General features: G+C 38.8%; 1 protein-coding gene across 3 annotated transcripts in view; it reads left to right on the forward strand.

Moving 5' to 3' along the window:
* Nucleotides 1–484: 484 nt before the first annotated feature.
* Nucleotides 485–26,025, forward strand: part of GRIA1 (glutamate ionotropic receptor AMPA type subunit 1) — a 264,406-nt gene continuing 238,865 nt past the window's right edge. For all 3 annotated transcript variants that reach the window (XM_081934955.1, XM_081934954.1, XM_081934956.1), the window contains exons 1-2: nt 485–778; nt 2,679–2,816. In XM_081934955.1, coding sequence (XP_081791081.1) covers nt 697–778; nt 2,679–2,816 — 220 coding nt within the window. In that variant the 5' untranslated portion in view covers nt 485–696. The remainder of the gene's footprint in view (nt 779–2,678; nt 2,817–26,025) is intronic.

Genomic DNA, 26,025 nt, shown 5'->3' on the forward strand with positions numbered 1-26,025 from the left:
CACCCTCGCGCACCTTGTCTTAATCAAGAGGGCCTTTTGTGGGTAACACTAGGAGTCCCAAGAGATACCCCTCCCCCCTCTTGATCTGGAGCGAAGTGCAGGTGGAGTTGGCCTCTTAGGGGCCAGCAGCGTGTGGGAGGTGGGTGGGTGTGGGGGAGTCTTACAGTTTCTCCAAAGACTCCACTTTGCACTGGAGGGTGTATTGATTGTCAGACTGTCCCTTGAAAGGGGGATCCTAAGGAAGCGGCTACAATTTTTTTAAAAAAAGGCACCAGAGACTCTGGCCTCTCTGCTGGCGAGGTAGAACAAGGGGAGGGAAAGGAGCTTGATGGAAAAGAGAGTATTCTGTGTGTGTGAGAGAGTGTAGCTGTGTGTGTATGCCTCTGCGGGAGGGAGGCAGGGAGGGAGGGAGGGGGGAAGGGGACTGTGGATGAAGAAAGGATTTCTCTCTCTCAGAGCTCAGTTAAACCTGCTGTCAGTTGGTGTTAAGGGAGCAACCGAAACATTCGATTCCCAGAGAAAGAGTGGCACAGCAATATAGGAGGGTAAAGAGGGAACCAAAGAGAGGGGGGAAAAAGAGAGAAGAAAAAGAAGGAAGGAAGAAGGAAGGAAGCAAGGAAGAAACCAGAAGGGGAGGGAAATACCAAAAATCTATGCTTGGACCTGGGCTTCTCTCTCGCCAATGCAAAAGGGAATATGCAGCACATTTTTGCCTTCTTCTGCACCAGTTTCCTAGGGGCAGCGTTGGGGGTCAATTTCCCCAGCAACATCCAGATCGGTGAGTGTGAAAAACGATGGCATCTTGGTGGCATCTTTCCGCGGAGAATCGATGTTGCTGCGTGTACGAGAATGGGAGGGAGAGCGAGATACAACCCACCCCTCGTCTTCGCTCGCGAAGGGGCCTCTGCGTGCAGTATTAACCGCGTTCAGAGGATGAGGAGGAGACCCCCATACTGGACTTCGGGGGGGAGGAAGGGTCTCTGCCTTTTAAGTGCTTCTAAAAGCAAACCCCCCCCCTCTCTCTCTCTCCTGCATGTGGGAACTCAGCATTTCGACAATCGGGTGCAGACCACTTCGCAATCTCTTCCCCCGCTCCGGGGGGGGGGAGGCGAGGGCTTTTCGGGGTCCGTAGAGAGGGCGACCCGCCGACGGACGTCGAGTTTGGCGTTGCTCTTTGTTGTGGCTGCTAAACAAAAGCGGGGCAAGCTGTCGCCAGGCAGCTGTTGCAGTGACCTGCAGTCGCTTTGCCTCGCCTGCCCACTCGAGATCTCGTCTTTCCGTCCCCTCCCTCGGACAAAATCCGGCGCCAGGCTGCCTTCTCTGCCCCGCGCCTTGCCCCACCGCTTTTATGACAGTTTTCCCTCCATTCCCCAGGCTGTGGGAGTGGGGGTGGGGGGCATCGCGCCTCCCACGTTGCTTCCGCGTCTGGCTAGGAAACAAAAGGTGAAGCTTAAAAAATGAACAGGCTTCCTTGGCAACAACGCCGAAATGGGGCTTCTGGTTGATCTATTTATTTCGCCGGACGCACACAAATCCGGTTTCTTTGCACGCTGCCGAACCTGTCCAGGCAGCCTCTCTGGTATCCCCTCCTTCTTCCCCGCCCCTGATGGACTTGGTACACTTGATGCTTCGGACGTCTTAGCTTTAATTCCACCTGCGGTTCCCGCTACCGGTCGCCGTTTTCTCGGTCGTTTGGTTTTTATTCGAGCCAGCCATTCACGCTGGGCCATGTAACAGACTCGAGTCCAATAGATTACAAAACAGTGCATTCCCGAAGCCAATTGTCCCAACCGAAACATTTGGGCTAATGGAATAATTGCTTGGACCCATTGGGACACTACATAATTGCTTACAGCCCGAATCGCTTGCTCCTATGAGCAGGGATTCAATGAACAGCAGGCTTCGGGAGACCAGGGGCTTGGGCGGTCTTCTTGTTACTTACTTAGGATAAGTAACATCCCCTTATAGAGGGCATCTCTTGGAGAACACGGCTTAATTGTGTATTCTCTTAAATTTGGCCATTCTCTTCTTGTCCAAAACCAAGAGTTGCTGGAATGATGGCAAGATGTATCCTTTGTTTATTCTTTTAGTTTAGCAACAACCTGTTGAAGAAACATCTGCTCAGCGTGGGCAAATCCACGCTTGGGTGAGGGGGGAGGGAGTTGGCCACTCGTTGCTGCAAAAAGACTTAGTTTCAACGTTTAGAGTATTGCTAAGTCCAGGTTTTCTGCAGCTTCGATCTTCCTTTATAAACCTAATTGGGAGATCTGGTATCTTTGGGGTTATGTAATAATCGGCTGAAATGGAATATTGTACCAAAAGCTCCTGCCAAAATTCTACCGTTCATCTTCAAGATCCCTTGAGGCTGGATAAGGACTTAATAACATTTTTAAAAGGACCTTTTGAAATTGATGACAAGTAGATTGGTTATGCCTAATTAAAATCCATCTTCCCAATGGTTTGGGGGACTCCATTCTATAATTTTTATTTATTGTTTATTTGTTCTTTAGACTAACATGGCTTCCTTTCTGCCAAAGTGTTTGGAGACATTTTGGGCACTGTCTTTTGATACCCATTAAGTGCAATCGCTGCTGTTGTAGAATACTTTTGTCACCTAAAGTTCGATTTCTGACTTAATGTCCAATTTTTATTATATTTTTCCCTTCTTTTTCCCTTAGGGGGATTATTTCCTACTCAACAATCCCAGGAACATGCAGCCTTTATGTTTGCATTATCTCAGTTCACAGAGCCCCCCAAGCTGGCTCCACAGATTGATATTGTGAATATTAGTGACAGTTTTGAAATGACCTACACCTGTAAGTAAAGGCTAGCTATTGGCCAACCTTTTGCTCTCTCTTGACTGCTTTCGCACCTACCTGTCTGCTTATCTTTAAATTAAAACCTCCTAGCAAGGATTTTTTTTAACAATAGGTCCTTTTTCCTTCCCTTTCTAAAAATAATTTCAAAAATTATTCTCTTTTATTCTTACAACTGGTTTTCATCAGTTCTCCCTTACAATGTAATTTATGGCTATTGATTTGTAATTGTCTAAATGTGTGAAAATGACAAGATGTGAAATTATGTAAGTATTATTTATAGATATACAATATTTTAAAAATACCCAAAAGTCACCTAAGAACATAAAAGCACGCTTTCAACAATGAAAGTTTGATTATAGGTCTGAACTGAAGCAGACATACTTTGATCTTCAGCAGTTTAAATATTTCCGAGACTTAAAATGGACTATTAAAGCTTTTTTTATCACTATAGGAAATATTGTTATTACTGTATCAGAAAAATGGAAAACAGTGTTATTTAGATTTTATTTATTTATTAGATATTTTTATCCTGCCTTTATTATTTTATAAATAACTGAAAGTGGTGAACATATATTCAGAAATATTACTTCATCCTCCTATTTTCCCCACAACAAGAGGGACTGGCCCAAAGTTATCCACTTGCCTAAGGCTGAACGATAACTCATAGTCTGATTTCTAGGCCAGCACTTTAACCACTACACTTTACTGACTGTTACATGTTGCAAAGGTGACTATCAGTCAGGGCAATCTAATATCTCTACTACTTGGGTTTAAAGGCTGTCAGATTGTGGTATGTTTACCACCTTGAGTTACTTATAAAGTAATAAAAGTTGGATAAAAATCTAATTTATTAAATAATGTAATAATATTTTTCTGCTCAGAAAAAAAGAATTGATATGATACTATAAGGATTCTCTGAATTATTTCTCTGTTCTGTGTTGCATGAATCAGAGACTCAAATTTTAACTGAAGAAGTCATTTTCATCTTCTTTTGGAACTTACCTGTTGATCCTTTCAAAGGTCTAGAAATCAAATGTCCTTGGCTTTTTTGTATGATGCTTAGTCTGTTGAATTAATAATCCCCAGCCTCTCATTTTTCAGTGGTTATAGATTTCTTTGTATGAGTCTTTTGTTAATAAGCAACAATGCTTATACGGATGAAAGAAATGTATTTTCAACTTCTTGTGTGTTGTTATTACGGTTATTTTCAAGTGGTGGATTTAGATCAGATTTAAAATAGAGAGTAAAATAGAAAAAAAGACTGTGACATGAAGGTGAGAAGTGAACCAGAACTGTTGACCTTAGATAGACACTGCTCTAACACATTAGTTTAATGGATAAAGAAAATTAAGAAAGTGATTTGTCATACAAAGGAAGTCAAATGAATGCCATGGAAACTAGATATATTTTAATGGGACAATGTTGATGGAATAGCTGGTAAAAGATTGAAGCAGTTAAATACCAATGCATTTGTATATATTATTAGACAAGTGTCTCAGAGTTAAATGAGACCACTTTCTATTTATTCAGTTGTTTAATTTCTGGATTCAATTAATATTGATGTGTTTTAGGGCTTGGGGTTAATACATTATAGTAAATTCGTCTTAATGTTTCAGGTCCCTAATTGTGGCTAGGATATCAATAGGGAACTAAGATTGTGTCCCAGTGGTAAACTGTAAGCAAACCATTTTCTTTTCTCTCAATCTTAAGGGAACAATAACTCTGACTAGCTTTATATTAGAGCTCTGTTTTACGTAGAACACTTTGTCCTAGATGACCCATGAAAGTTAGCCTGCACCACCCCGTTGCACTGAATCTCATTTTTCCCTCTTAAATTAAAAGCTTCCATCATTTTGCTCTCTGTGGGGTATCAACAATTGTTGCTTTTCACAAACATGAAGACTACAGTTGGGCTTTACCAATTCAGCTTTAAAACCATATCAGACAAGGTCTTCATCCAACTGACACATAGATTCATTTCGTATAAATGTTGACAATAGGGAATCTCGTAGTTCCTTTTAGGCGGTGTTTACACAAACTCTAATTTCTTCGGACAAATGTTTCATTTTGGAATGTGGCTGTGTCAGGTCTGTCATTATGGAAATATTTCACGTGTCTTGATTCGAGAGTTGTTGGTATTCCTGTCACTATTATTTTTTGGTTGTTGCTCTTGTGGACATTATTTATTTCCAGATGTTTTTATAAACATCTGCTTAGGCAGGGGGTTGGATAGAAGACCTCCAAGGTTCCTTCCAACTCTGCTATTGTATTGTATTGTATAATGCTGGTTTCAGCTATTCATAAAGTGTTTGATTCTTCTATCAAAAATTGAAATAGAATTGAGCTTAAGGGCAAATATGAGTCTGGGATTCTATGTTATTAATATAGAAGTGGATTATTAAGATTGTGTATGGGGCTGGCCTACCAGCATTTGCAAAAGACACTCACAATAGTGGTGTGGGAAGAGAGTTATTAACCTTTTATCCATTTGTCTTTTCCCCTGCAAATCCAAAATATATTATTTTCCAAGCTCACGAGTCTAGGACACTAGTTGTGGAGGACAACCTTACTGGAGCATTTGCAGAAGAGGTTCAGCTGGAATAAGACGATTATGCATTCTATTCAATTCTGGCTTCCAAAAAGTCCTCCCTGTACCTACGGTTGTAGAGTTCAGATCACCCATGTTGGAGGACAACCTTTGAAAGGAATTACGCTTTGCAACCTTATGCAAAGATTTGTTCTTGCACAAATCATGAATCCTTTCATGATGTTAACTGCTAAAGCACAGAAAGCTGTAAACAAGAACCTGAGAATGTAAAGTTGTCACAATAACCTACAATCAAAAATAAAAAGAGCTTTCTAGTCTTTCCAAAGTGGAATGAAGCTAAGTTATAGTTTGCCTTATGAAAGGATTTGAATTATGCCTAAATGTAGTTATTTTGAATGGAATCTTAAAGTAAAAAAAAAGAGAAAACCCTGTATACCTATAGCAGTGGATTAATCTGCAATGTGCTATATTCACATGTTGATATTTTTTGCATCTCAAGTTCTTTCAATCTATTTTGCTTTTAAAATGGTGTATTATCAATTATTTTGATAAAAACAACCACTCTTAATTTATTCTTGATCTGTACCACTTAATACAATAAACATAACTAATTCCAAACCGAAGAGGACAATGTTAGGTATTTCTTATCAGGCAGTGATAAATGATGACGACCTTGTCAAGAGAAAAAAGTGTCAGCATCACAAACACACTAATCAAGGTTCTTAACAGCTTGGCATTGAATATTTTGTGCTAGATGGAAGAATCTTCCAGTCATATCTTTCCCATGTATTTAGAATGTAAAGAAGTTGATAGATTTTGGTACATTCCAATTAAATTCAGCTAAATTTTCACCATTGTTGGTAAAACTGTGTGTGTGTGTCTGTGTGTCTGTGTGTAAACAAACAAACAAACTTCAGTTACTCAGTAATAGCAAACAGAATTGGGAATGACATGCAGCAAAACAATTGTGTGTAGGTAGAACCAGAAATAGTGATAGATTATTGCACAGTTGCCATGCCACCATTGTTAGCGAAGTAAAGCAATAACAGTAAATGCATATAAATCGTAGCTATTTATGCAATAACACTGACTACTGCTTCATGGTAAATGAGCCTGGCATCCGTTATAATTGATTGCAGACATTTATCTCTCTTTTATATTGAAAGAAGACGATTACAAGTCATATGCTATTCTGTGGCTGAAATAGCTAATGTTTTCAGATATTTCTTATTTATCCCACAAAAATATAACTTCCAGCAGTATAGTATGCACCAGAATGAAGACACCAAGTTACAGTAAGATTTATTTGTCGGGAGAATAGATGAAAGAGAGAGAGAGAGTACCATGTTTGCTTGTTTTTAAGTCGAGAAATATTAGGAACTCGTACGGGGAAATTACATTGCGGAGTTTGCCAGCCTTTACATAGAAGATGCCTAAGCAAACAAGATATAGCAGTCATAACAGAAGGCCACTGTGCCAAATGATAAATGAAATGTACCATGGGAAAAGCATCTTAGATGAAAAATGGGACTGAGCAAAAATGTTTGACTAGCTTGTAAGTAGCAAGAGTATCAACCATTAATTTTGTATCTATAAGCTACACATTAGGTATGGGATCTAGCCATTCACTCTAGTAATGTTGTCTTATTGCTTATCAAACTTAACCAGCTGGATCTATGCCTAAGAGCTATCAGCGGCCTTGTTGGAACAAGCCTTTATGGGGGAAAAACTCAACTGGGTATTTTCTCCAAGCAGTCCAAGAAGGCCTGACAGTGACACTTGTCGGCTGACTTGCTGACTCTTAATGAACAATGAGAAAGAAGAGAAATGATAAAGTATAAACTGGGATTCATAATGGCAGTGCTCCACACTGCAGCTTTTTGTTAGAATTTCCATTGGGAAGCATGGGTTTGCTAGCAACATTGGTGCAAGTTTCTGCATTGAACAGGATGCTGCATTATAAATATGGATGCCGTCCTGCGTATGAACTTGTCCTGCAAATTTTATGCAATGCAGTATTTCACAGTATGTTTCGTTCACAATACTACGTAACAATGTTTAATATTTTGTGCATTAATTACATAGCATTTTCATTTTTTTTTTCATATTTTAGGATCTCTCAAGTTGGCCCAAAGAATTTCACTTTTCAAATCAGAATAGTTGCAATAGAAGTAGTAATAGTAATAGGGTGATTAATTAAACATAAGCTTTCTTACTATGGAACAATTCCACTGATGGAGAGTATCAACCATACATTTGTGAGTTTAGATCTTCTCCCAAGATACAAGGTTCTATGTCATTACTGTAGATTACTGTAGCAATGAATGAAAAGTACTCCCAAGTTCTTTGTGTGCAATTTAGAGTTCAATACTCTTTGTATGTATATACTGAATTCTTCAGAGAAGCTGCAATCATTTCTCAGAAATATGCTTATAAAATTCTGACCATTTGTGATGTCATACAACTGCAGGTGTTCTAGGAGACTATAAAAGCATGTGAAAAAAGCCATTTCTGTTATTGTTCCCTGAACAGTTTCTTTTATCAGTTAGTTAATTATTTATTCAGCAATATACGGCAGTTTGCCAATGTTTTTTGGGAAGCAAAGGGGGGGGGGAAATTAAGATAGAGCTACTTGGGGAAACTTTTGTAGAGACTCTAAAACCAAGGAGTAATATTATAACTGTCTGTATTTTCTGTATTGCAGAGCATGGTAGACCATTGATTTGAATCATCACTTTTTGAGGAGATGAAAGCTAAAGAAATAGATTATTGTTTAAAAACAAAATGGCAAGTAGCAGATTCAGCAGGAGAATGTTCATTATATATTCATTCATGAAGCTCCCCTTCACATCCTGAAGGACCTAGTATCTACTGATTTCACCTGATAGCCGAGTTTGATTGTCATCATAATAATATTGCTGTTGCAAGAAATAATTAACTCAATTTTATGATCAAGCAATTATGATGAAGCAGTGTTTGATGGGGCCTGTAATTGGAGCACTATAAGACACATAATGGTAATATTTCGGTCTCTTTTGTTGCTTCCTTTTCTCACTGAAAATGTTTGCTGGATTGCTTGGCCTGAAATGCAAGAAATAATAAATCAGAGTTGGGTGAAAACTTAAACAATGATCAATTCTGTAATTCAGTTGCAAACTTTAGGAGGTGCAGAAAGACTTCTCTCTACCTTCGTTACAACTGGCAGATATTTCTTTCCTTACAAAGGCATTCCTGATATTTTGCATTAGAAGACCCAATAGTCAAGTTTTCCTTTCGTTTTGACCAATCTATGAACCTGAGAATTAATTAACAATTAGAGGATGATGGCTAGAACCTTTTTTATTTTTGCTTTTTAACTTTTTTAACAAAAATTTTTTATTAAAAGTTTTCACAAAGAATTAAAAAAAACCCTACACAAACATAAAAAATAGAAAAATATCATAAAAGGGTAATATTAAAAGTGAAGAATCACAAAAAAGCCAGAAAAATTTAAAAAATCTGAAGCAACAACTTGTGATCTTCTTTGCAGCAGTTATAAACATAACAATTACCATCTTCACTCTCCCATAGTGAATATCATAGTTTCCTTATTCCTATAAAACTTTTTAATCAATAAATTCTGAAATCAATCATTCATGTTTATCAATTTTCAGCAAACAGTCTACAAAGGATTTCTAAACTTTTATAAAAGTAGTTGTAGTTCTCTCTTTAATCAAACAAATCAATTTAGTGATTTCTGCAGGCTCAGACATCTTCAAAATCCGTTCTTCTGTTAATGATGTTTCTGTAGTCTTCCATCTTTGTGCTTATAATATCCTCACTGCAGTTACCATACTGGGTAACAATTATTAAGGCAAAGATGGAGTGATTTCAATATTTTAGCATCTACTTAAAAATAAATCTACAGCTATAGAAATCTGTGAACCAGATAGATTTAGGTGATGAGTATCAGAATGAGTATCAGAACCAAGAATGCAATTCAGTTCTAACACAATAATCCAGTCTGATTTTCTTTCCATTATTTTTTCCCAAGCAAGCTAAGGTAGGGTATGCTAGCTTTTAAACTATTGTTAGATCAGATCTACTGAAAACCATCTAGAAATTAACTTTTAGATCCAAACTTTTTTTTTTGGTCACCTGTATGCTAATCACCAACATTTACTACAACATTAGAGATAAAGTAGAGAAGGGAACAAGGGGATCAGCCATATTAGACTTAATTCTCACTAACAGAGAGGAAATGATAGAAGGTGTTGAAGCCACAGGAACCCTGGGGGCAAGTGACCATGCAATATTGGAATTCAACATTATGCAAACACAAGTAGTAGAACAAAGTCAAACTAGAGTCTTGGACTTTAAGAGAGCTAATTTCAATAAACTTACAGAGAGCTTGGGAAGAATTCCATGGATGAGAATCCTCAAGGGGAAAACAACTCAAGAAACTTGGGAAATTTTGAAAAATGATATTACAAAAGCTCAGTCTAGCACAATACCAATGAAGAAGAAAAATAACAGCTCCCAAAAGAAACCAGCATGGCTGCATAAAGAAATATCTGACAAATTGAAAGAGAAAAAAATGAAGTATAAAAAGTGAAAACAGGGGGACATAACTAAGGCAGAATATCAACAAATAGCCCGAGCCTGTAAAGATGAAGTAAGGAAAGCTAAGGCTCACAATGAAGAAAGGCTTGCCACAAAAGTAAAAAAATAACAAAAAAGCTTCTTCCAACATGTTAAAAACAAGAAAAAGGTTAAGGAAACAATTGGTCCATTGTTGGGAGAAAGTGGGAAGAAGGTGACAAGCAACAGGGAGAAAGCACAACTATTTAACTCATGTTTTTCATATGTCTTTACACAAGGGGATAAAACAGTCCAACCTACCAAAAACAGCACCACAAAGATCAGATTAGGAACAAAAGTTGAAATAGGGAAGAAAATGGTAAGTGAGCACCTGTCTATCCTATACAAGTTCAAATCACCAGGACCGGACAGAGTACACCCCAGGGTTGTCAAGGAACTGGCAGATGAGATCTCAGAACCACTGAACTATATGTTTCAGAGATCCTGGAGCACCAGGGAACTACCAGAGGACTGGAAAAGAGCTGATGTGTTCCCATCTTCAAAAAAGGGAAAAAAATAGATCCAGGAAACTATAGACCTATCAGCCTGACCTCAATACCAGGAAAGATTCTGGAAAAGATAATCAAGCAACAAATTAGCGAACACCTAGAAGCAAACAAAGTAATAGCCAAAAGCCAACATGGGTTTGTCAAAAACAGATCATGCCAGACTAATCTTATTGCATTCTTTGACAAAGTGACAAAATTAGTGGACCAGAGGAATGCTGTCGATATAGTTTACTTGGACTTCAGTCATTTGATAAAGTAGACTATAACCTACTACTAGATAAAGTAGAAGAATGTAGGTTGGACAGCATAACTACCAGATGGATTCATAACTGGCTGACCAACCGCACTCAACATGTAGTCCTCAATGGAACTGCATCTACATGGAGGGAAGTATGCAGTGGAGTACCCCAAGGCTCTGTTTTAGGCCTAGTACTCTTCAACATCTTCATCAATGATTTGGATAAGGAGATAGATGGGGAACTCATCAAATTTGCAGATGACACCAAGCTGGCAGGAATAGCCAACACTCCAGAAGATAGGCTAAAGATACAGAAGGATCTTGACTGTCACGATGTTAAAAAGTTTGCTAGGCCTGAACTGCCTAAACTGACATTCAAGAGTTAAACTAAGAAAGCTTTATTGCGCAGGTCATAAAACAAAATGTTATCTGAAAGTGATTTATTGCGCACGCGTTACACATTCCAAAATTCCTTTTCTTCTTTGTTCGGCAGCCAACTTGGCAGACATAGCTTTCATTATCAAAATGTAACCATTAGTTATTTCTGTTTCATTTACTTTTATTATTTTATTATTAAAGTTTGTTTATTAATTAGAATACTTCTTAAAGACTTTTATTTTTCTCAATATCTCAAAAGATATGCGGAAGGGAATCAGCCACGGTCCATTGATCTCAGATTTCCCCAGGGCATTTTTTCCCCTGACAACTTGGTAGCAGAGTTTTTGGTTCGATGATACAAGCTGAGATGGCTACAATTTATGGCTGCATTTTCCCTTCATGCTATCTAAAGATAACCGACTAAGCCTAATTAGCAATGTCGGAGAAAAAGAGAAAGAAAAGAAAAAAACACGGACATGGAAAGCGCTCGAAAGAATCCATTCCCTCAGACACAGAGGAGCAAGATTCTTCAGGTGCCGAGCCAGATGTGGGGGAAGGAGCTACAGAAGGCAAGATCTACGGACTGAGGTCAGTAAACCTCCCTCATTATCAAGATACAATTAATGAACGGCAAAAGTCTAAACGGCAACTGCCGGCAGAGAAAAAATCCTCCCACGCAGAAAGCAAAGTTTATGAAATCTCCCCAGATGATGAGCAAGAAATGCAAAGCTATCTATATCGATTAAAGCTGTTTGAAAAATATACTAGGGAGGTGAGAGAGTGCTTTAATGAAATAAAGTGAAGTAGGAGGAGCTCCCCCACTCCCAAAATGTCTGAGGACGCCATCTTGTCTTCAAAACAACAGCCTAAGACACACCCCACAGAGTTCATTGGTCAATCAGAACAAAGAGACATGTACACGTCACCGAGTTCACGTGGTCCCTTTGAGTCAACTGAACTTCCGCATACGTATAGAAAGGCGAGGCAGCCAAAAAGTGAAGCTGCACTGCCATCTGCTGGCGGAGAAAAATTATTACAGCAAAAGATGAAGCAGTTGGACCAGATTTTTAGAGATCTGTCTATGAGTTTTACAGAAGCCCAAACTTTGCCCTCAAAGGATAAGTCTTCAACACCCCCTGGCGGTGCTGAATCCTCCCTAGATGGAAAAGGGCAAAGCCAAAGGCGAATTCGAGGAAGCCAATTTGATGTTGCCACGCAAAGGCCAATGATGCAACCCCAGCATCCCCTGGTTCAACAACCAGATTTGCAACCAGAGCAACAAATTGTTCCGATGCACATTCCTCAGCAGGTATTCACAGTCACCCCCTTGACTGGTGAGTCCAAATTAAAGGAGTCAGGAGAGAATTATAAAGCCTGGGTCAGTGAAATTGCGCTCTTGCTTCGAAGAGAGGGCACACATTCCATGGTTTTTAATCCTCCCCCTCAGCCCTGGACGCCTGCAATGAGAGACCTCAAAAACAGAGCAATCACGACTTTACTCATGTCAATGGAAATTGAGATCCAAGGTATCTTTCCACCTGATGCAACTGCCCAACAAATTTGGGCTATTTTGGAAGATTGCTACAGGCCCGTTTCAATTGAATCCTCATGTTTGCTCATGTCTGAGTTCCATGGTTCGAAGTTGAAACCTGGTGAACGAATTGGTGGACATTTGACCAAACTGAAAAGAATGAGAAGTGAATTGAGACAAAATGGCCATGTAATCGATGATATCCAAATGATTAGCATCATCATTAACTCATTGAATTATGAATGGAAAGATGCTGTTGCAAAGATTAACTACGTGCCTATTGCTCAACGCACAGTTAACCACGTTTGCAGACTTTTAGTGGAAGACGAAGCTATCAGGTTAGCTACACCACATCTGCAACGGCCTCCAGCGTTAAAGGCTCCAGCCAGACGTCCCTTCCGAGGAAGAGGCTACGCTCCAAGGATGCCAAAATGCTACACCTGCAACCGTGTGGGACATGACACCCGTGATTGTCCCCAACGAGTTCCAGCTCCCGTCACGTACCAGCCCAGAGGAACAGATTCCAGAGGCAGAGGTAGAGGCGGAAGACAAGGCCGTCGTGGTCCAAGGCGTGATTCACAAGCTCCACTTGTGACACTGGCCATAACCAACGTTCCACAACCTGATCCAAAGTTCGACAGACGTCTTTTGTGGACTTTAGACAGTGGAGCAGCTGTGCACGTTACCCACAGAAGGGAACTTTTCACAGAGATGGGCAAACCAGAGCCCGAGTATCGAGAACTGTATTCCTTCACCAACCACACTTGCAAGGTTATGGGAAAAGGAACTGTTTACATTGAAGAACTCGATACACACATCCCTGATGTTTATTACATACCTTCAGCAACCAGTAATTTGCTTAGTCAAAGTCACTTGTCTAGAGAGTTAAAGTTCCAGGTTCACCACCTCGAAAAAGCAAGTTACATAGTTAAAGATAGTGATATTGTTGCTGAAACCATGCTGATTGGTGGTGTTTATTACTTAAAGCCAAAGCCTAAAGGGCAAGCACAGGCAAGTATGCAAACTCCAAAAAGGCACAACGCAGACCCAGAGAGAGTTGTCCCAGAGAGAGAAAACGTTACTGTGCCAAAGGCTCCTAAAGCCAACAAACAAAGAAAACAGAAACAGATTGCTCAGAGCAAGCCTGAGGGTCCTCATGAAACTGTTAATGTTGAGAATTCACTAACTGGTAAACCTTTGCATTCCAGGTGTATTCACAAGTGGCACAGAAGATTGGGACATGCCAGTTTCCGTGTTCTTAGAAAGATGCCGGAGTTCGCAAAAGGTTTGGATCTAAAGGGGTGTAAGGTGTTTTTGGATTGTGCGGTTTGCAAAAAGGCTAAATCCAAGGCGGCTGCAATTCCCAAACATGCTACACGCCTGTCAACACGCATTTTTGATTTGGTACACACTGACATAGTGGGTCCTTTCCCACCAACACTTGGTGGCAGAAAGTATTTTTTAACAATTGTAGATAATCATTCTAGATATGGATTTGTATATCCTATGAGAGAGAAATCTGAGACCTTTCAGATCTTTAAAGACTTTGCAGCTTTTGTTTCTACACAATACCAAGTTCGCATCGCCAGAATCCAGAGTGACCGTGGTGCAGAATTCATGTCTCAGCGTTTCCAGGACTGGATGCGTAAGAATGGAATTCTTCATCAGACATCTGCTCCATATACACCGGCTCATAACGGAGTCGTAGAAAGAAGACAAGGGGTTCTACAAACCATGATGCATTGTCTTCTAGAAGATACCAATCTCAGTAACGCATACTGGGGTGAAGCAATCAAATATGCAAATTACATTGTCAACCGTACTTGGAGCAGTGTAATCAATCAAACTCCTTTTTACATGCTGTATGGCTACAAGCCTGATCTCAAGAACCTCCACATTTTTGGTTCATATGCTATGGTGAACACTCCCTTAAGTCAAAGAAGAAAGGGAGGTATAGTAGCAAAGAGACTAAGATTTATGGGTATTGATGATAATTCAAAATGGTACAAATTCATTGATACTAAACATGTGATTGTCATTTCACAATCTGCTAATTTCGAGGAAGACATTGACTGGTCCAGGATTCATTCCAATGATCCTGAAGTTTATTTTCCTAGAGATGGTGTTCCAGATGCCACGCAGCCTGATGACAATTCGCAGGCAGATGTTCCTTCTACCAGTTCTTCATAACCTGATGTTCCGTCTTCGCAAGCCGCGGATGCTGATGCTAGCGACGAACGTGAGGACGAGGATGATGATGAAGAAGAAGAAGAAGACTGGTCTGTTGTTCCTAGACGCTCCAAGAGGGCCACGAAAGGAATCCCTCCACAACGTTATTCATGGCAACTGACAAAGTCACCATTATCTTTGATTTGCAACGTTACTCTTCCTCCAGAGACATTCACAAAAATCAAACAGCTTCCTGATTCAGAACAAGACAAGTGGTATGATGCAATGCAGGATGAAATGGACAGTTTAAAGAAACTTAATGTATTCACACCTGCAAAACCTCCAGCAAACAAGAAAGTCATTGGCACCCGATGGGTCTACAGAATCAAGAAGAAACCAAATGGTGAGTCTTTATACAAAGCCAGACTTGTAGCTCAGGGTTTCGCTCAACGTTATCCTGAGGACTACACAAACACTTACTCACCAACAGTCAGAACTGAAAGTGTAAAAATTGCTTTAACCACTGCAATTATTCTTGGTTTAGAAGTTTTTCAATTTGATGTGGACACAGCTTATCTACATGCAGACCTAGATGAAGAGATCTACGTGAGAAGCCCTCCAGGATTCCGAAAACAAGAAGGGGATACCTGGTTCCTGAACAAAAGTCTTTATGGTCTGAAACAGTCAGGTTTAATGTGGTATTTATGTCTTACTGACAAACTAAATTCAATGGGCTTTATTAAGTCCGAAACTGATGAATGCGTGTTCACAAAAAGATCTAACAATGCATATGAGATAATTCTTGCTTATGTTGATGATATTGTTTATATTGGTCCAAATAAGAAAATGAGTGAGATTTTTGCCAAAAGTTTGCAGAGATACTTCACACTGAAATCTTTAGGACACATTAGCACTTATTTAGGTGTTCAAATTGAAAAGACACAGAAGGGGTTTAGTCTTTCACAAGAAGAGAAAATTGACCACATTCTACATCATTGCAACATGAAAGATGCTAGCACAACAAAGACACCCATGCAAACAGATTTTCACAACTTAACACATGAACCAAGTCCTGAGTTCGAGGATCAAACACTTTATCGTTCAGTCATTGGTTCACTATTATACATTAGTAGTTGGACCAGACCTGACATCGCACTTAGTGTTAATCTTTTATCACGACACGTAGGTAAGGCAACACAATTTCATTGGTCATGCATTAAGAAGTTGTTGAAATACCTGAAACACACTAAACACATGAAGTTATTGCTAGAACCAACACACACTGATCAACCAAAGTTGATTTGTTTTGCTGACGCCGACTGGGCGAGCGACAAGAAGTCACGCAAAAGCACTTCTGGTTACATGATGTTCCTAAATGGTTGTCCTGTTTACTGGCAAGTGAGAAAACAGAGTTTTGTTTCCTGTTCATCTACTGAAGCTGAATATGCTTGTGTTTCAGATGCTTGTAATTCTCTAACGTGGTTTGATGCTTTGATCACAGATATCTGGACACGTCCGATTCGACCAATCACCGTGATGGAAGATAATGTATCTGTGGTTTATATTTCTGAGTCACATTTCACAGGTTCTAGGTCCAGACACATTGACATTCGTTATCAAAACACAAAGCAATTAGTTAAGCAAGGTTTTGTTAAATTGCAATATGTTTCTACACATGATCAGATCGCAGACATGCTTAACAAACCACTTGCCGCAAATCAACACGAGTATCTGCGAAAGAAGATGTGCCTTAATTGATGATTTGATGACGTCAGCCCAGACTAGCAAAAGAAGGGGTGTCACGATGTTAAAAAGTTTGCTAGGCCTGAACTGCCTAAACTGACATTCAAGAGTTAAACTAAGAAAGCTTTATTGCGCAGGTCATAAAACAAAATGTTATCTGAAAGTGATTTATTGCGCACGCGTTACACATTCCAAAATTCCTTTTCTTCTTTGTTCGGCAGCCAACTTGGCAGACGTAGCTTTCATTATCAAAATGTAACCATTAGTTATTTCTGTTTCATTTACTTTTATTATTTTATTATTAAAGTTTGTTTATTAATTAGAATACTTCTTAAAGACTTTTATTTTTCTCAATATCTCAAAAGATATGCGGAAGGGAATCAGCCACGGTCCATTGATCTCAGATTTCCCCAGGGCATTTTTTCCCCTGACATTGACAATCTTGAACATTGGGTACTATCTAAAAAAATGAAATTCAATGGTGAAAAGAGCAAGGTTCTACATTTAGGCAACAAAATCGAAATGCACAGGTACAGTATATGTGGTACCTTGCTCAACCGTAGTAATTGTGAAAGGGATCTTGGAGTCCTAGTGGACAACCATTTAAATATGAGCCAGCAGTGTGCAGCAGCTGCCAAAAAAGCCAACACAGTTCTAGGCTGCATCAACAGAGGGATAGAATCAAGATCACATGAAGTGTTAAATACTTTATAATGCCTTGGTAAGGCCACACTTGGAATACTGCATTCAGTTTTGGTCACCATGATGTAGAAAAGATGTGGAGTCTCTAGAAAGAGTGCAGAGAAGAGCAACAAAGATGATTAGGGGACTGTAGACTAAAACATATGAAGAATGGTTGCAGAAACTGGGTATGTCTAGTTTAATAGAAAGAAGGACTAGGGGAGACATGATAGCAGTGTTACAATATCTCAGGGGTTGCCACAAAGAAGAGGGAGTCAAACTATTTTCCAAGGCACCTGAGGGTAGAACAAGAAGCAATGGGTGGAAACTAATCAAGGAGAGAAGCAACTTAGAACTGAGGAGAAATTTCCAGACAGAACAATTAATCAATGGAACAGCTTGCCTCCAGAAGTTGTGAATGCCCCAACATTGGAAATCTTTAAGAAGATGTTGGATAGCCATCTGTCTGAAACGGTATAGGGTTTCCTGCCTAGGCAGGGGGTTGGACTAGAAGACCTCCAAGTTCCCTTCCAACTCTGCTATTGTATTGTATTTTATTGTATTGTATTATTTGGTTTGGGGTGGGGAAGTATTGTCTAGCTGCTGAATGGTTGTGTTTTATTTATGTTATGTTCTAGACTGGCTTAGTTCCTTTCTTTGTTGGTGATTGTAACTTCAGACATGGCATTCTGTGGGATTTCACTATAAATAATAGTAAAAGTAGTAGTAGAAGGATTTGGCAAGGAGGAAGAGGAAGAGGGAAAATGGTTACATTTGGTGTTAGGCTGAGATCTTTTTCTGTAGAATACATCAGCCCCTTGCTTGGGCTCCAAAGCTGTCATGTAGCTGCAAGAAGTAATCGGCATGCATATTAATATTTTCAATTGCAGTTCTAAACGTATTGCAATTAAATAATTATTATGTGTCGGATGAAAAAAACTCTGTTGATAAAGTGTATATTGGTCGCTATTTCTCCGAATGGCACTGTTGTCATCTATTCCACAGGTAATCAATTAAAATGCAGTTTTGTAATTAAACTTCCCTGAGTTCAGTCGTACGATACTATGCAAATTTTGTGTGTTCTGTTTGTTTATCCCAGGAGTGCCATAAAAGCAACTGAGAAGCATGTTCTAAATGTTGGGTTGTTACAAACCGTTAGGCTGTTAAAAGCCATTGAATGTGAAGTGCTTGGAGTGTGCAGGATTGTAGCCGCAGTTATCTAAGCAGCACAGAAAGTAATGTAATCAGAACAATGACTATTCACCCAAAAGCTATCTTTAACAGTGCGGAAATTCATCCGCTAATGCAACCGTATGATGGGGACCTGTTTATTTGGGTTTACAGTATTAATGTCTTAATTCATATAATAATTTTATTGCTGCAATAACAGCAGAGTAGCAGATGACAGCACTAACCAGAGGTTGCTAGGCTTGAAATAGGCAGGTTTGCGAAAGGAAAGAACTTGGATGGGGGACCAGGACTGTAAGCTATCCTGAGAAGTTGAAAAACACAGTAGAAGAAAGTAATAACAAATATCCTGTCCTGCTGCCAAGAAAAGTGCATGGATGTATTGAGCTCCAATTGAATGAGACTTCTTACTTTTCAAACTTTTACAAAGCTGTTTTTAGACAGTGCTGTGAGCCGCAGAAGGACTTTCTGTTAGGTTCTAAATCGAGTGAGTACTACAAGTGCCACATCCTGTGTGAAAGCTCTACCATCTGCCTTGGAAGAAGACTCTGTTCTTTCCTTCCAAACATCCACCCAGGAGATGCATTTTCTTAGGAGGAAAAAAAAAATAGACACTGCTTTCAGATCTGGTTTCTGAACAATCAATGTTTCAATCAGAATACAGTAGATCTGGAAGGGACATTGGAGGTTTTCTAGTCCAACCAACCCCTTGCTAAGCAGGAGAGATAAGTGTCTGGTCCAGTATCTTCTTGAAAGCCTCCAGTGATGGAGCACCTACAACTTCTGAAGGCAAGCTGTTCCACTGGTTAACTGTTCTCACTGTCAGAAAGTTCCCCTTTATTTCTAGGTTGAATCTCTCCTTAGTCAGTTTCCATCCATTATTCCTTGTCTAAGCCTTCAGGTGCTTTGGACAACAGCTTGACCCCCCCCCCCCTCCTCTCTGTGGCAGCCCCTTAAATATTGGAACACTGCTATCATCTCCCCCTTGGTTCTTCTCTTCACTAGACTAGCCACGCCCAGTTCCCACAATCGTTCATCATGCGTTTTAGTCTCCAGGCTTTCAATCATCTCATTTGCTCTTGACTACACTTTTTCTAAAGTCCCAACATCTTTTTTGTAATGTGGTGACCAAAATGGGATGCAGTATTCCAGGTGTGGTCTTACTAAGGTTTTATAACAAATGGGCCCTGCCATAGATAAGTAGGGATTGATGCAAACAAAAAAAATCTTACACATATCAGCAAAATTAACATTCCTTGGCAGCTACAGTATATGTATACCATCAACAACCAGATTTTTTTCTTTGCAACCGTCCACATCTGCCTTAACATGGCAAACTACTTAGCAAAGTCACATTACTCTCTGAAGAACAGTGGAGGTGGAACATTCAGATGTTCCACTCGGCTGATAGTGTAGATCAAGGGTGTCAAACTCGTGGCCCGTGGGCTGGATGCATCACGTGCTGGCCACGTCCATCCCCAGTTTAGCAAAGGGAAAAAAGTTGCAATACATCACCTGATGATGACGTGAAGATGCAAGTTTGACACCACTGGGGTAGATGAAGAAAACCAAGGGCCAAGTGTGCTGCACTATGTTGAAGAGAAGTGGGGCTCTGCTTTGCTTTGATCAAAATATTAACAAAGCTCTGCAGAGCTGCAAGGTGTATGTTGTATTAAAATAATTAAAGTGAGGCTAGAAATGCCTGCCTGTGAGAACTCATGTCTCTTATAAGATCCCATATCAACTATAAGACTCCCCATGCTGTAAAAGAAAAACTGACCTTCTGTTTGAATATGACACTTTCTCCTCTGCCTCCTCTATTTCTCAAAATAGTTTGATCCCAAATTATCCCATCAGCGCTTTGTTCTGACACCAGGATCTGGGTACAGCTGTGGCCATCTCAAAATGCTCTTAAGGACAGAAAAAGAGGACCTTGAAGAATCAGATTGCCTGAGGAGGTTAAATGAGAGTTGAAATGGTTTTTTTATGATAGTGTTCCAGCATCTTCTAAGCACCACCCAGTTAAAAGGAGAAACAAAGCCTTGTGCTCCATTGCAGTCTCCCTTTGTTTGCTTGGAACAGCAGTCATTCCTCCTGACGCTGACTCTGTTGCTTCAGTTTTCTCCATCCTGCTTTTTAAAATATTACTGACAATCGGCTTCAACCGCAAGGTATTTTTTGCTTCCTAATTTTTCCCAGTATGCATTTTATCCAGACTCATTGAAAACAGTTCTGTTTCCCCATAACCCAGATTGGTTGCAGGAGAAAAGGAACTGGGGTATAAATCTAATTAAGCCAAATAAAGATTGATTTCTTGGCAGAAATGATGGTCAGGGGAAAAGTGAAGAAGCAATCTACATGCAGATTATCTGGACTGTGTTTTTTGTTCCTCCTTTTGGGTGACTGAATAAATAGGAAACATATCTCAGACCGAAGACATGCTAAGATTACATACAGCCAGAGCCAGAGATCCTTAAATGAATGGTGACAGTCCAGTTAATAACTGAAGCTTGGCATTGTAATAGAGACACATGTAGGGAATTAACGGAATGTTTGCCAGGATTTGAACACATTGCACAGAAATGGAGTTAAACTGATTTTTTTGTATGCTCTGAGTCTTTTGGTCTTTCATTATCTTTTCTGGGTAAGACCCGTAAAACCAAAATGAAAGAAAAGGATATCAAACTTTGTAAAGAGGCTGGTTATTAGAGATTGGGTCATTTGTGTTACACCCTTGTAGGTTTTGTGTAGCCTCAGCAGGTGGCAGCACATTACTGACCTAAACTGGACCTGAAAAATTAAGCAGGGATTTTACTGGATGGGATTACAGGAAATCTTATAACTCAAGTTAGACTTGAAGACATAAACACCTCTCAGAAAAAAAAAGCCATGGCAATCCAGTTCTGTATTGTGGCCAAGAAACCATACAATCATGTCCATGGAGCAATCATGTATCAAGCTTAGAATGAAGAAAGCAAAGATAATTTATTTTTTGTATGGAATCGTAGGACACCCAGAGAAGTTAGTTTGATTGTTTTCCCCTTTTCGTAGAGAACCAACCATCAACCAAGTTTCAGAAGTTATCTGCCAGCAGCAATCAGTTTAGAACCTGGCTGGGAAAACTGTGATCCTTCAGCCACCCATCATCTTTAAAAGTTGACCGTACATAGGGAGTTTGAAAGTACTGGAAGTTCAATTTAATTTGGTAGGAAGCAGAGTCCTTGCAAGATCATTCTGTCTTATGTCTTAGCAACCAGTTGCTGAAGAGTTAGGAAGGAAAAGCAAAGGGGGCATCAGAAAGGGAAAAAAAAAACCACCAAAAGGCCAAAGGAAGAGAGCACAGCAAGAAAAAAGCACTTTGGATGCTAATCAACCCTCAATTCCTCCCCTTCCCAAATGAAATACATGCCTGGAAAGCAAAATATAGCATAATCATTGGAGAGGAACAAGGGTTTGGGGGTAATAAGGAATGCTGTCCTTTTTGTATTAAGACCCTTTCTCATATACTGATGCAATGGTTTTGCTTAAATTTGCACTTACAGAATTAAAATTGTTTCCCCATTTATGTGAATGCCATTGCTAAATGAGGTTCACCTTTTCACTTTCAGTCTTAGGGATGCATTCTTCAACTCAATAACGCAGTAGTTCAGTCAGTCCCAGTTATGAATGGTTGCTCCATGGCACACTTTAGGTTATATAATTGGATGAATAAATTTAACCACAATTTGAGCAAATAAAATGTCTGTAATGCAAAGAATGACTACCTGACCATTCAACTTCAGAAATAATAAAGATGAGGAAAGTAATGTCTTCTAAAGCATGGTAGTAGTAAGAGGTTTATTGTGTTATAAACATTATTGTCCTGAAAGGAAAAGTTTTGGTGTATAGTAATTGTGAATTCAATCTTAAGTCGCCCCAAAGGTGCTTTTCCAAGAGGCAATTGGACTTTCTGGTTTTTCTTTGAAGACATTTTCCTTCTCATCTAAGAAGATTCTTCAGCTCTGCTTCTTGGATGAAAAGCAAAACATTTTCAAAGAAAAACCAGAAAGTCCAGTTGCCTCTTGTAAAAAGTACCTTTGTGACAACCATGACCTGGATGACTGAGAATCTCCATAGACATTCAAGCTTAAGATTGAGTCTTGTAAATACCAGAGTTATGATCCAAAAGTGTTAAGTTCCAATAATTCTTGAAGTAGCTGTTGTATTGTAAGACCAAACATGACCTTGTCATGTTCCTGATGATGTAATTGAGTATTAAAGAATATTGCCTTATTAGTCAGCCAAATGGGCCTTTGAATCATCACCAACCTTCCTTCCCAGCTCCCTCCCTCTCTTCTTTTTACCTTTCTTAAGTGTTGGTGATGGTTGTCACACCTTTCTTGCTACTGGGCTGGTACTATAGCAAGAGGTGCAAGAAAAATTGACAAATGGGAGGAAAGGTAGGGAAGAGGTGTGGGATGCATCCTAATTTTATTACCTTCCAATCTAAATCAGTGTTAGAATTGTATTATGGTGAGCATTCCAAATCCTCCCTGTTTCAAGGAGTAGGAATTTCAATTCACAATGTCAAACCATTTCTGCCAACCCTTAGCTGTAATTCAGCATTGAGATATCAGATTCATAAATTAATCATGCTCCTGTCTATTCAAAAGGTAGTTCAATTGAGTTCAGTGGGTCTTACCCCCCGACGATTCCCCCGACGATTCCAATTTACTCAAGCAAATTTCAATTTAAATGGTACTGTATGTGTGAATATTTTATTATAAAGAAAGAAGCACTATATAAGGACTAAACCTGAGGTTTGTGGTGGTGTTGTGTATGAAGGGGGATATAAAAATTCAATCAACAATTGAGAACTATCATGATGAAGGAAATAATTTCATTACAGAAGTGAAAGCTATCACTTTTTGTCCAGACCCAATTGATCTATATTAATAAAAACAACACAAGGTAAACGATTCGGCCATGTGTAATCACAAACATCTATATGCACAAATAATGTCGGATTGGCTTGCTTATCATAAGCTCCTCGGGATACTGCATAAATTTATTAAAAAATTCAGTCTTTCAAGCACAGGCAGCACCATTGAAGGTAGACTGCAGTAAATGCTGAACAGAGCATAATTTGCTGAACGCCAGAATATCCATTTTTTAAAAAATCCTAGCAATTGTCAAAAATGAAAATACAGAAAAAAGTAGAGATATGCTTTGTTTGTTGGAAAAAAATACCATAGATATATAGCTGTCTATAAAATTTTGTAAGTTATTTATATGTATGTCCTATGAGTACATTTTATGTGTTTATGTGTCTGAAATGTTTATGTTTATGAATGTAGTGTATTTTATTGACCATCAGCTACACACTTTTCCATCTAAACATATCAATGGATTATGACAAATGACAATATATTAACATATTTACATAATGTAACAGATTATATAATAAAAATATTTAGATAAATCATTAATTGCTATAGATAAGCTTTTAAGCAAACAATCATTAATACAATGCCATGTAGTTGAAGAGACATTATAACAGTTCTTATACTTAAATAAACAAAATTTTAAGATAAAAAAATGTCAAGGATTACTCTTCCTGTTTAGGAAGAGTATATCCAATATCCAAGGGATACAATTTATTGCTGCATAGTTTATGCACAATTATCCACTTACCAATCTTTATATAAACATCTATTTTTATAATAAGCTTTATTATTAAGTAAAAGTTCATTCTTCATACCAGCACAAAGGAGCAATATTGCAAAAAATGAGTTGCATATAATAAATATTAGAAATACTTACATAAATTAATTAAAACAATAATAAATTAATAAACATTACTGAGCATATTTTAAAACTCTGCTGATCATAGGGTAGGAGAGCATCCTTACCCTTTGTCAGGGAAAAGTATTCCACTCAATGTAGGAAAGATTTCTGTGTCAGTTGAATGCTGTTTGAGCAATAGAATCATAGGACTAGAAGGGACCTGGAAGTTTCCCCTGCCTGAGGCAGGTGTCCTTATACCATCCTTGATAAATGGTTGTCCAATCTTTTCTTGAAAATCTCCACCAATGCAGCATCCACAACCCCGGGAAGAAGCAAGATATAGTTGTGCAGCCCTCAGTTTTAATTTTGAGCTTTTCTTCCAGCTTTTTCTTTAGCTTTGCTCCTATGCTTATGTCTTCTATGGCCTTGGGTATTTCTCAGTCTCAAAAGTTTCAATTCCTGATTCACATCAACCTGGCATGTACATAGATACTCTACATGACTTGCTTCTCCTTGAGAAGGAGAACACTATTAAGAGGATGAAAGTGTGTAGGTCTGGCAGTGACACCTACATGGATTTGGGTGAAATCTTCCAATGTAAGATTAGTTTGTAGGGTGTAACAGCAAAGTCGAATCTTCCAGATAAATGATTATTGTGAATTATTATTATCAGAGAAAATGGAGGTGTTGCCTTCAACTTTTACTTGTAAAAAGCCTTGTCATCAGTGTTGGAAGTAGAATTTTTGACCTCGTGATTCTTTTGCTAACTCTAGCAAATGTTTCCATATCTATAAGGGTGTAGTTTGGGGTAATACAGTATTATCTTACCGTTACACTTGATTAGCCACTCATTAATTCTAGGGCTGAGATGAAGATAAGTAAATTCACAGCTTGAACATGACATAATAAATCCTAAGGAAAATCCATTATCCTGAGCATTTATGTAATGGGACTTCTGACTTTGGCAAAAGGACAAATACTGGATTATTATTTTTTTTGCAAGATGCCAGGGAAGCTAAATTCTAGGTGACTGGATATATCATTGTATCTATTCAGATGTAGGTCAATTCTCTGTAGATGTAAAGCCATGTTCTACATTGTGGTTAAGAGAGAGAAAGAGAGAGAGTAGAAGCCCTTTGAAATGTATATTAAAACAAATTTTGCAAGGTCTGTAGTATACATAGCATAAATGTAGAATACTTGGCATAAAGAAAATACAGATAGAAATACTAATGTTTTGAATGAATTAACCCAGTCTCGGTCGTCCCCTATTTTCTTAAAGGATACCTGAAAGAGTGATATACAGAGATCTATCTCCTCTATGATTCACAATACAGCATATATGAAATATGGTATTTCAACCTCTTTTTTAAAAAATTCCCAATCATCCAATGTAGCTTTTTTCAATTTTGGCAATCTTTAAGATGTGTGAACTTCAACTCCCAGAATTCACAGGCAGTAAGGGGAAGTGAGGCTGGGTGTGGAATTCTGGGAGTTAAAATGGATGCATCTTAAAGTTGCCAAGTTGAGAAACACTGATTTAACATCTGCTGCCTCTGTAGAGAGTAGATTTCACAAATAGAACACTTCATTGATTCTTTAGTCTATATTGTACTAGTATAGATTTATTTGTTATTGAAGCAAACACTCTCCCCTGATAGTTAAAACAGAAAACTAAATTATCATTTGTTATTATTCATTTATATACTGAATCTGTCTAACAATTGAAGCTCACTGAGCAGATAACATTACTAAACGTACATATACACAAAGAACAATAATAAAATGCTTTCAACACAGAAATGGTATTGTAAAACATAATATACACAGTTTAG

The sequence above is a fragment of the Natrix helvetica genome (assembly GCF_964273705.1).
Source record: "Natrix helvetica genome assembly, chromosome: 1".
Lineage (NCBI taxonomy): Eukaryota > Metazoa > Chordata > Lepidosauria > Squamata > Natricidae > Natrix > Natrix helvetica.